Below are 12,187 nucleotides of genomic sequence, written 5' to 3'. Positions count from 1 at the left end.
TCACCTGAAGAACAATCTTCTTGTGAATGGCAAACTTTGCAATGATGTGGGCCAGAAGTAAGTGGCCACTATATTTACATGCAGGATCTACACAGGCTTTAGGCAGCAGGCACGGCCAGGCGAACGTCATCAGTCGCCGCAGCTTGCTGTTGCGGGACTTGTTGTTGTCGTGAATGTGGTGGGGGGCATGCTCTACCAGTAGTGTGGAGAACTGAAGCAGGCAGATTCGAAGTGAGTCCAGTAGATCAGCCTGCTTCTCAGGATCTAACACCTTGCAGAGGGATGGAAGAAATCAGACATTCAGGGTAGGATGCTTTTCAATGCACAAGTTCAAACTGTATTTGCAGCATTGTTAATCAATAAAAGAAACTTTTTTTTCTCTGTTCATGACACATGTTGAAAATATTATACATAAAACAAAGGGCTGACATTATTATCACTAGACGTGATGTCTTTTACCTTGACTTGTCTGACTTTTAGTAGATCATTTGTTGTAACCACAATTAAGACAGAACTTTATTTTAAAATACCTATTACAAATAGCCCAAACTGTCATTTACTAATTTTAGCTTCAGATAGAAGGTAAAGGAAAAGAAATTACACTTATATGACCTGCAAGGCAATTTTAGACATGCTAAATCTCAAAAATATCCATCATCCAATGAATTCCCTGAAGAGCACATAGAAAGAGGTGAGCGAGAAAATGAGTTTCAACCAGACTGTGGAGAAACCATTACAAGCCATTAGGACTGGTGTTAGACAGTGATGAGATCTGCCACAGTACAAACAAACAGGCTGACCTTTAACATGGCCTCAGCCTGACATTTACACCAGGAATTAGAGTCTGATCTGATGAATGAAAAGTGATGTGAAAGAGGGATCAGAGGGATGGTGGGAGGGAGAGAAAAACAAAGACAGATGGAAGACAGAAAATAAAGGAAGAAAGCTGGAGCTGCCAATTACTGTAACAATGGAGTGTTAAGCAGAAATGGGAGATGACAACTCAGATTGAATGGAAAGAAGCCGATGATGATAGAATATGTAGATGGTTGGCCTGATATGATGATATGAGAGCAGAAGTGGCGGGAAACGCGTTCACAAAGATAGTTCAAAGAATGAAGTTGCTCAGTGATGAGAAACAGAAAAATAGGCAGTTTAGAGTGAAGCTGTTTAGGAGGATGTCTGGAAGTATATGTCTACCTTGGTAATGAAGACACTGGTGATGCTGTCAGGATTGTCTCCTTCTGGGTTGGGTGGTCCAAGCAGCTGCTCACCTTCACCCTTTTCAAAGCTGTGCAGGAAAGCTGGGTTGAGGATGTGTTGCAGCACCTTTGAAAAAGGACAAACATAAGTTAAAGCAAATATTACAGTTTCCCTATACATTCATTTATTTGTGGCGAGCTGCCCAAATGGATTTTTCCTCATTTTGTTTACAAAACACAAAATCATGTACAGAAATATCCAACGCCAATTGTCTGAACAAAATATTTTGTGTTCTTTTTACATGGTCGCCCTTCATCCTTAAACCCATTATAATTGGACTGTGTGTGAATGTACCTTGTCATTACAACTCCGGGGTGGCACGTAGTAACTTTGATTCTCAACACATACGGTTTAACTCATCACATTATATTCACCTGCCTCTCTATTGATGCATCTCAAGCATATGCATAATTTTACAACAGTACATGTACTGAAACGATAGCATCCCTTGAACTAATGCTTAGCTTGACAGACATGTAACTCTGAGCTACAGCCCAGATCATATTTTGTATAGGTTTTAATCACTTTGAATTTAAATTGTCCCTTTAATAATCATTTGTGTATACATGTGCGTAATGGACCATTGCGGCATGGCAAATCAACCACAAAAGAACAGATAATTAGGGAGGTTAATTACGGGTTTGTCCAAAAATGTAACAATTTACTTAAAAAAAAAAATGTGCCAGCTGAATAAGTGGCTTCTCAACTTTTAAAGACATCAATACTTAATATAATTAAATTCTGAAGCAGTCCAAAAAAGACTTTCATTTAATGATTATTTTAAATGCTTTTGTTATTGTGTCTGAATGACTGCTCGTGCAAGCAAAACAAAAAGACAATTAGTGGTAATCCGAGTGGGTAATAATGATGTAATAATCTTAAGGAAGAGTGGTTCAATGATTCTGGCTTTATTTTTCTTTCTGTAGTGTTTACTTTGTCATTTGTAAAGCTAAATTTAATTGCTGCATAAAGTTAAAAAAAAAGAAGGAACAAAGTGTGGAACAGATGCACTGAGCTTTATAAATTTCATTCAGTGAAAACATCACTAAAGACTTTTTATAAGAACTGTTAAAATCAGTGGAGTAGCAAGAGGTTCATCTGCACCATCATAAATTAACTGATGCTGTTCCACACCCTCTCTCCATCCGACAGGCTCCCTTTTGTGCCTGAAGTCACCTACTCCCTCAGCCATCTATGATACAATACCAGAATGTCCACATATGTGTAAACTAATTCATGGACATGGCATCAATATTCTATTAACACTCACAACTAAATTGTACATCCTGCTGTTTCATTTCAACAGCTCATACATGAACCAAAGGGGAGCAATTAAAGGGAAATGGCAATATGGGTTGGAACTGGTTGCAGTACTGAGTAAATTACCTCAGCACTGCATGAAATGTACACAAATATAAAAGGAGAGTATCCAATTAGTTATTTTCTTCACTAAAAATAAGCAACAAAAGCAGGCATGAGTGAACAACAATGACAAACAAATGTGTGCACATGGATTCAGGTTTCTGCCAGAAACTGTTCAACAGCTGGGGAAAAAAAACAGATGTGAGAATACATGAGAGAATTCTTACAAGAAAGAAGGCTTCATTCAAAGCAGCTTGAATGATTTTAAGGATTACAGCAGCAGGTCAGGTGAAGAGGACAAAATCATTGATCTATGAGCCTCTGGGGGTCTAGAACCAGACAAAATGACCTTCCTGTCTCTGTCAAAGGGGTTCAGCTATAGTGAGCGTACATCACCCCAAAAAGCCACACAGATCAGGTCTCACGTGAGCACAAACAACAAACAAACTGAGGAGACCCTCAAAAAATGTTGCAGCACAAATTCATTTAGAAAAAAATCCAAGATTTTAATAATTTCTTCCAAAAAGGTCCCAATATATCTTAACGTACCTTAGCTTTCAGTTCATCATTGAAGTGGGGGTCATTGAATTCCACAAAGCGAAAGAATAATGCCCTTTTCTGAGAAATAGAGTACTTCTTGGGTATCTCCTCCTCCATATACTCCTTCAGAAAGGTCATGTTGCACAAAAAGCGACCCGTAAAAGCCCGCACAAGCTGGAAGAGCAACTCTATCTCGGAGTAATTGCACCTAATGGGAAGACAATCATTCAATCACAAAAAACCAAGAAAATTCACCAACAAGAAAAATGTAACTTTAAATATGGATAAACTTGTATCCATTACAGTGCGATACATTTGAGGAAGTATGGTCCATTTTGATTCTGTAATTAAATACAATTTTTTTCCTTTCATCTAGTAGTCTCAAGTGAAGTACATACTTGCAATAACTAAGCAGGCAGTAGGAGAGCAGCTTGGGCTCCTTCCAGTAGGTGGCAGCCATGTTGTCCTTTCGATGTCGCTCCTGAAAAGCCTCACTGACCCAGACCCGCCTCAGTTGGCTGACTAGCGAGTGTTGCCCTGCAAGCCATCCCTCATCATTCTTTACAATAATGCTGATAATCTGTACAGAAGGAATAGCAAAGAGATGTACTGTGAATTAAGTATTAGAATAAAGCATTCAAAGATTACAAATGACGCGTACTTTTATAGCCTGAAACTGTAGGTCCAGTCTTGCTGTGGCGGTGGAGGGGGATCCAGGACGAACAGTTGGTGCAGAACCAGCAGGAACAAGCAGGGGGACGAAGCGGTTGGGATTAGAAGCCAACACATCTCTTAGTGGTTTGGCATCTTTGTGTTTGAGAAAACTCTGCAAAAGGACACATACAAATAAGCAGAGTAACAGAGTTGAACATACATTTTATAGCATCTTATTTAATTGCTGTGTGAATAGGGACATTTAAACCTGTGAAAGAAAAATGCAGTGCTAGTTTTTTACCATGAACATGCGGCTCCATTGAGGGTCATTTAGTGTAGCCTCCATCATGAACAGCTCCACCGTCTGAGATGGGTGGCGTGTGAGGAACTTGATTAGCGGCTCTCTGAATGGACTTCCAGCCTGACATGAAGAATAAGTGCGGTGTCGAGTGTAGAGGTGAAAATATGAGGGTTCTGCACTATTCTAACTGAGCAAAATTGGAGCAATTACTTGGCTATGCTTGCATCTGCTAACAGATGTACATATTGACTTCAGTATAAATGTCCCCCTGCCACATCTCGACATTCATCATAGTATTATGATACACAGACATACATAATTAACTAAAAAAAATAGATACATTTGCATTCATTACCACTGGTAAAACATGAGATGACATACACCCAAACCTTTTCTTTAGTCGAACATTGTTTGGGAATAATCTGCCAAAAGATTACAATGTTTCCATTTCTAATATATTTTAAACTACTTGTATCATAATAAGGGAAAGTTACTAAACAGTTGGCTTTAGAGGGCAGGTGTATCCTACCTCTATGAGCATAGCCCTCTCTGTCTTCATGACCACCTCTAGCAGAGGTTTAACCAGAGTCTGAGGTGCAGCTGGGATCAAGTGGAAAAGGTTAATGATGGCAGAGCAGATTTTCATCTCCTAAAAAGAAAGTCACAGACAAAAGTAGAGGGGAAAAAAATTAAACAAATCAATGAAATTCTTGGACACATAGAAAAGCTAGACATGGACATAAATTCTGACAATCTTGACACACTGCCACTGTGGAAAGACAAGGATGAGTTTGGTTAAAGGCTTGAGTGAAATCTTCACCCATTGGACATTGTAGAGTTTTCAGCAAATTTTCATGAACCTTGGATTATTGATCTGCTAGTGAAACAAACAGAAAATGGGCATAAAAGAACATCACTAAAATGGTTAATGTGTGAGATTAGAGCAAGTCTGAAATGACAGTAACATTTCTGAAGATGGCCACAGACACACACAAAAATATAGGGTTAACTCCACCACCACAACACTGGTTCAATTCATCCGTACATTTGTTCAAGGGTAAAATACTGACAGAATCACCAACAGAGGACGCAACACCATGTCACATCTCACCTCAACGCCTTCCAACGCAGGCTGTGCCAGAATGGAAGACAATGATCAAAGTCAACAGAATAGTGCATTTCAGTGGCTGTGCTGTTACTTCCATGTTTCATTCGAAAGGTGAAGCGATACTAAACGGTCAGGACACAATGAATGGGAGGAACGCTGCAACCTTTAGCAATGAGTTGGGCACAATTAATCTCAAAAGTAGCTGGATAGCAGGATAGGGTTATATTGAAATGTTAATGGCACAACAGTGTCTCTGAAGCAACTTTCCCTCTCCATATACTCCAGCTCAGATTCTCTTCTCTTCTGGAGCTTTTCCGATCTAGATATCCTTTGACACCTGTCTGAGTGAGGCTATGTCTCTTTTCTTACAGTTTCTGTCTATATCAGGCTTAGCTAATTGACCTCATGGACCTAGCTGTATTGTTAGTGCCACCCTTGCTGTCAACACACATAAAGACCATGAGCTGGAGGGAGAAATAGACAAAGAGCCAATTTGCATCTAATTAAACATACCATTTTGAGATGCAGCAGATGGACTGATGTAAGGAAAATGGCACATTATTTCTCAGAGACAGAGAGGGGGCCAGCGATGCCCCCCTTTTCTCTCTCACCTTTTCTTTGCCCTTACAAGGTTATCTGTCGGGAAGATAATGAGACGCAGCACTGGGCCCCCCACCTGCCTAGTGCCTAATTAATCATTGATTGTAAAGTGGCCACTCAGAACTCATCCGGGAGGAGTCCACATTGAGGCAGGGTTGAACACATGTGACTAAAACCATTGCTCTGTGTCCTTTATGGTCTTCAACCAGAGACATTTACTATACACCACAAAGTAGCCAGTTTAAGAATGATGATAATGATAACAAAAAGATATCTGAATAATATGAATGGCTAGGGTTCTATACATGTTAAGCTGTTCACGCTTAGGTGTCTGAATGATTTATACTTACACTTCCATCACTGCGCTGGCCCCCTTTGTGTGTTATTACAACAACCTCCATCCACTTCCGCAAGTGTTGCTGTGAAACAATTATTACGAGAGTCAAAGAAAGACCCATATTTATCAAGGCAATTTCAGCATAATGATATAATTGAAAACTTTTGTTGGCATGGTAAAGCATATTTTGAAAAAGATGTGGAGAAAGAACCTTGCTTACCATCATTTGATCACAGAACTTGTCATTGAAAGAATTGGGGAAAAGGCGTGTCACAGAGGTCAAGCGGTTCACCACGTTGAGGGTCAGGCTACGGTAGTCACCGAGCATCATCAGTAGAGGGCGCATGTGAGTGTGAATTTGGTCGACTTCAATAGTGGCACCTTCCAGAAACTGACAAATAGAAATATTTTTAATTGTCAAAACAGCATAAGTTTCCAATGACAATCATGTAAAAAAAGCTAAATGCAAGTAGCAAATATTTCAGCAGCATCTCCCACTTTTCATGCAGTAATCGGGGTCGATGCATGGAAGATTGCACGGCTTCTTGCTATTGAATGACAAGGAAGGGAAGAGACAAGCACTTGAGACAGATTTAAAGTTAGCTGGGGCTGTGAATTAGTCAAGCCACATCACATCCTAAAAAAAATGTATCAGATACTTTTAGGAATCATATGTCAGCCAATTAAAAAACTAAAAGTGGCATCATGTATGACATCTTTAACACACCATAAATTAATTTAAATTATTTATGACAGAAGAAAGATTACAACACCCTATTCTGGGCTATAATTTCTGTGTTTAAAAGTAATATAATGATCTAAGAAGACATCTGCTTGTTTTTGTCAGTTTTTAGAGCCCATGAAATGATCACTGCCCTCCATTTCCAATATTGGACTAAGCCTGCTCCAATAAGGGCAAGACTAGTCATAAACAAGCATACCAACAACAAACACTGATGACGCACACGAGCACTATCACAGAGTCAGGTGGGAATGATGCATGGCAGGCACATTCATTTTGTTCTCAGTGCTGAGAACAAACACTCCATCCTGTATCGATCGAGCCATGGCATTGCTCATTAGTGCTAGCAGGCCAGAGTTGAAAGAATGGGGAGAGCAGAGAAAAGCGAGGCAAAATAATATCACAGGATCAGGTAAAGGGATGATAATGGTAAAAACAGGAAATGAAGAACACAGAAATGAAAGGAAAATCAAACAATGGGTTATAGGACAGATGGAGGGAGGGGTAATGTTTAGATATGTTAAACAGAGGCAGAGATGTTTAAGAGTGTGATAAAGTAGGACGAGGTCCACGGGAAGATAAGTGGATTTAGAAGTGGATCAAAGAGCAGGTTAACAAAAGAGTTTCAGGACAGCTAACAACATAACCGATGGAGATAAAACAACACTAATGGGGAAAGGAACCTAGAAAAAATGTGTGCCTAAAAAAATCCCATTTACACATGTTGCTTTTAAAATAATGGTAGTAAAACAACAAATTCTGAGGTTTGAGGTCTCTTATCCTTCTATTCTCTCCTTCTGGGCTGTTGTGGTGAAAGGTTGTCCCCTGTGGTAATTTAGGACTATTCAGTAACACAGTATGTGGTATTATTGCGCCATCATTTCTTCATAAGTGTATGTCCCAGCCTCGTCGCTGTGGGATGCATATGGCATTCCCAGATAGCTGAAGCTATGCAGAATGTGTCCTAAAGCAATATAGAGCATCCCTAGACACTTAAATTACCACAGATGCTGACTTAAATATATTATCCTCAACCTACACCTACCAGCACAGTTGGCATTGTTACCACCTATAGGGGAGAGGATGTTATACAAAGATGTTGTTCAGTAACTCCTAACTACTAATATAGTGTTCTCAATATCATGATCATGCCTCCAGTTATTGTAATGGCACAGACTGTAACCCGATTTTCAAAAGTCCCACTTGCGGGGCATCTTTTCTTCAAAACAATGGAAGTAATTAAAGGAATCTTGAAATACATTCAGAAGCAAGCTAGGACCCAAGAGACTGATGCCAAGATAAAAATTCAATAAAAACAGTGCTGGCAGGAACTGGGACAGCTAAAAGAGACTCATGTGCTGAACAGGAAGTAAAAACCAGACCTGGCTTCTGTGTTACTGTAGGTTTCCATAATTAGCAGTGAGCTTGGAAATATATTCGCCCATAAATGTCAGATAACATGTACAGGGGAGGGAAAATAATGCTGCACCAACCTTCCTCATGCATGCCTCGCCAGCTTCCTGCAGCTCATTGTTGGTAGAATTGAGGGCTTTAAACAGAGCGGCAATTATCTTCTCTCTCGATTGTGGCAGGTAGTTACAGGCTGCCAGTGCATCTAAACAGGGAAAAAAAATTCACCACATCTTCTGTAATCAGAGATTAATCATTCAAGAAATTAAACAAATTGAGAGTATTTTCAAGGGGGGAAAAAAAATATAAAACTTATTTCAGAAAGACAAACAAACAATGTTGTACCTTTACAAATGATAAAATTAAGTTTTTAAATTTCATGGACAACAACTTTCCAACTTCATTTTAAAAACTCAAGCAAGGATTAAAAATTAGTTTGAATAGAATCTACTCACTAAGAGCTGCAATGCGGAGAGGAACAAGGGAGGGGAGGCTCTTGTAACAAGGCAGTTTCATTAAAGCAGCATCCTCTGCTTCACACAGGTTCAATAACTGAAAAAGACAGAGGCGATGAACACAGAAGTGGCAGAAAAACATAAACATTTAACAAGATGTGAATGCCAGAAATGCTGTACCTCTGTGTAAAAGACTTTGTGCTCCATGACATTGAGATCCATTGTAAAAAGGCGAGGTTGCAAGGTGGTGCAGAAGGTGTTACCCTCCATCAGGCCAATCTGGGCATTAGCAGGCTGGTGGCGGAGCAGGTGTTTCTTAGGGGGGACCATATCTTGCAGGACCTAAATAAAATGAAGACACCTAGTATTTAACATGAACGTAGTTGTGTAACGATTGGATACATTCAAAGCAGAAAAGAGAGGGCAAAAAAGTCTAGCATTCTGTCCGAGGTTTACCTCTTTATGTGGTTCCATGATGACGGTAACACTCTTGCCGGTGACATGCGCCAACACCTGGAGCGAGTGCATGGCCTGCTTTCTGACAGTGGAGTTAGGAGAAGTGACCTCTCGGACCAGGTCATGTGTTACCATGTGGAACGACTTGTCCTGAGCCGCCAACAGCTCCTCAGTCTTTTCTTCATCCTTTAAAGGAGTGGCACAGCGCACCAGCAGCTGCTCTAGAGTGGTCTTTGCCATTGCTACTGCACCGTTGGACACCTTTTTTAAAAAAATAAATAAATAAAAAGTTAATTTGTAATGAGAAACAGCATTGTGATATAGGATTAAATCTCTTCAGTCATTAACGTGTCATTTTCCTCACACCTCTCCAGTGAGGTCCATCATGACAAAGAGCAGGGCCTTAAGGAAGGTGAGCTGGTTCTGTAACACCCATATCAGAGGAAGTCTTTCCATAAGGAACTTGATGGACACCACACCACCGAGTTTGGCATACCAGGCCTGCTCATAGCAGCAGGCGCACAGACGCTCCACAATGTAGGAGAACAGAGGCAGTTGGCACGCCTGTGGACAGAGCAGACACATTTTGTTACACACAATCAATTTGTCAGAAAGTTTTGCAAAATTCATGAGGTGTCTTTGCAGGGGACGTACCCGCTCTTTGGAGCCGAGAATGATGCTGGCGACGTCGAAGATGACCGCCAGGGCCACTTCACCAATCTTACAAAGCTCCTTTTCTTCGTAGGCCATGCAGATAGCTATGGCATCGATCAGAACGAGTGGATCCATCCCCTTGGAACCATTCTCCTCACTGTGGAACATGGCTGTGCTAGGCTGACTGCCTGACTGGTAGGAAGGTAGCAGGAATGGACCTGAGACCAGGGAAGATGAAAACAGTGCATCAGATTTTGTGCATCAAGAGTACAATTGTAACAACGTTACAGTACACACAATTATATTACTTATTTAAATATATTCTTTATAGGATATTTTAAAAACAAAAGAAAGGCCATAATTGGAAAATGATTTATATCTTTGGGCATCTGGGAATAAATATACATGTCAGGGCAAAAGAGGACACTAATATTAGCTGTTGAGAGTACTCGGAGCATCCGTGTCTCACCGCACTGCTGAGCCACAGCGACCATGGTATAATGGCGAATGAGACTGGCTACGAAGGGCAGCGCACTGGGCCTCAGGTCCTTTATCACAGCAGACATGAATGCCCCAGTCAGGGCCTGTTCAAAAGTTTTTCGGGCAGGTGTGTCTTGTGCTTTGTAGCGGTGAGAGATGATGACATTGGGGATCCACTTCTCAGAGAAACTAATGGAGAAGAAAGCCACATCATAAATCAAATGATTAAATATAAGTAAGGACATCACAAGGCTCTTTAATAATGTTGATATGGCATGGGCTCTTCAGCAGGAAAAATTTCATTAAATGATTTGTGTCAAGCCAAGCCTCAGTGTATAAAATAAATATGTTTGCAACTCCTAATCCCGTACCTGCAATTTTCTTAAATTGTCCTTTCTAGCCTCGACTCTCTACCCTTTTATTCCGTGCACTTCTCTCCCCTTTGTTTGTTTCTTCATTATTTACTCCAGCTGAAGGCAACTGACTGATGTGATTGAGCAGCCGTTTTCTTCAAACCTGAGCTTGTGCTTTAAAATGCCACGCGCCAGGGGCATACCTGATGAATTGCCTCATTCCATTATTGCCATTCTAAAAATGACTGGAGGACAGAGTGGGAGTAAATGAAAGAGTGCGATGTATGCAAGGGATGTGACAGGTGAATAAAAGGGTAGACATGGGTGGTAAGAAATGCCAGATCAACTGGCCTTCCAGACTGCCAGTCACTGCAGCATTTTCTGATTTGTTCCATGTACCTTCTGTCTTTTTAAACTGGAAGGCGTATTAAGGACTTGAGGCAGTTTGAAGAAAATGAAGAGAGACAGAGAGAGAAAAGGGGACAATGGCTTTGAAGGGAAAGAGGACATCACAAATCGAGACATCTGACAAGTGGAGGCAGCCCCTTGATTACAACTGACACACTTCATTATCCCTGCAGAAATGTGCTCAAATTCATGTGTATTACCCTGTCATGGCAGGAGAGCATACAGGGCACGGCGCAACGCAGACGGACAGAGGAAAGTCAATTAGCCCCTGCCCAGGGATCAATGATGGTAATGTGACTAAGCCACCTGACAACCAACTCAACCCCACCCCTGTTTGTCTGTTCTTGTATGTGTCTCCACCCCTGCAACAAAGTCTGCCAGAGGGTGGGGGCTGCAGGTGTGTAATTACCAAGACCCACTGTTGAGATGGGATTGATGAGGTGGCATATGGTGGGAGGAGGGCTGAAGATGATGGGAGCAAAAGCAGGGCATGTCAGTGGTTAGTGGTGGAGGTAATGGAGGGATGGATTATTATTGATCAAACTGGGAGGCTGAGGGCAGGGTCAGATCAAGGACAATCTGTATCAAGTGCAGGTTAAACAGGATGAGGAGTGATGGGAGAACAGGCTGCGCATGGCCGTAAGCCACGGCAGCAATTTCAATGATCGGACTGGTGCAGGTATAACAACTGCAACTCAAACGTTACCCTTAACTGGTAACGGAGCGATGAGAAACACACGTGCTATACGTACAGCAATTTCACAGCAAAACTGGGACAGAAAATAATAACAATGGTAATTTACTTACTTTGGATGGGATAGAAGCTGATAGAGTGTATGTTTGTTGTCTTCCAGACTGGTCATTGCCACCAGGAAACACTTAATGACCTCCCAGGCTTGCCGTCTGTAGTAGGGCTCTGTGTTAGCACTCTTCAGACAATCAAGAGCCGTCTCTATTGCCTGCAAAGTAACAAGTTATGCAAATCATACTTCAACACTTCCACCATTTCATTATCGGGATGGACAAAGTTGCAGCATTTCTAAATTATGAATATTGGATTTAGA

General features: G+C 41.0%; 1 protein-coding gene across 2 annotated transcripts in view; it reads right to left on the bottom strand.

The window, feature by feature from the left end:
* Positions 1–12,187, bottom strand: part of trrap (transformation/transcription domain-associated protein) — a 59,133-nt gene that overhangs the window by 37,528 nt on the left and 9,418 nt on the right. Inside the window, exons 22-39 of one of the 2 annotated variants that reach the window (XM_057034484.1) lie at positions 11,931–12,082; positions 10,352–10,551; positions 9,883–10,100; positions 9,595–9,792; positions 9,229–9,489; positions 8,953–9,114; positions 8,773–8,869; positions 8,401–8,522; positions 6,386–6,556; positions 6,179–6,247; positions 5,232–5,252; positions 4,650–4,769; positions 4,121–4,240; positions 3,827–3,991; positions 3,564–3,745; positions 3,175–3,373; positions 1,201–1,329; positions 5–271 (exon numbers count right to left, since the gene is read on the bottom strand). In XM_057034484.1, coding sequence (XP_056890464.1) covers positions 5–271; positions 1,201–1,329; positions 3,175–3,373; positions 3,564–3,745; positions 3,827–3,991; positions 4,121–4,240; positions 4,650–4,769; positions 5,232–5,252; positions 6,179–6,247; positions 6,386–6,556; positions 8,401–8,522; positions 8,773–8,869; positions 8,953–9,114; positions 9,229–9,489; positions 9,595–9,792; positions 9,883–10,100; positions 10,352–10,551; positions 11,931–12,082 — 2,853 coding nt within the window. The remainder of the gene's footprint in view (positions 1–4; positions 272–1,200; positions 1,330–3,174; positions 3,374–3,563; positions 3,746–3,826; positions 3,992–4,120; positions 4,241–4,649; positions 4,770–5,231; positions 5,253–6,178; positions 6,248–6,385; positions 6,557–8,400; positions 8,523–8,772; positions 8,870–8,952; positions 9,115–9,228; positions 9,490–9,594; positions 9,793–9,882; positions 10,101–10,351; positions 10,552–11,930; positions 12,083–12,187) is intronic. The other variant, XM_057034493.1, reaches the window with a different exon arrangement.

Source organism: Takifugu flavidus, chromosome 1 (genome assembly GCF_003711565.1).
Source record: "Takifugu flavidus isolate HTHZ2018 chromosome 1, ASM371156v2, whole genome shotgun sequence".
Taxonomy (NCBI): Eukaryota; Metazoa; Chordata; class Actinopteri; order Tetraodontiformes; family Tetraodontidae; genus Takifugu; species Takifugu flavidus.
The sequence above is the reverse complement of the archived record's forward strand: the minus strand, read 5'-3'. Positions and strand labels throughout refer to the sequence as shown.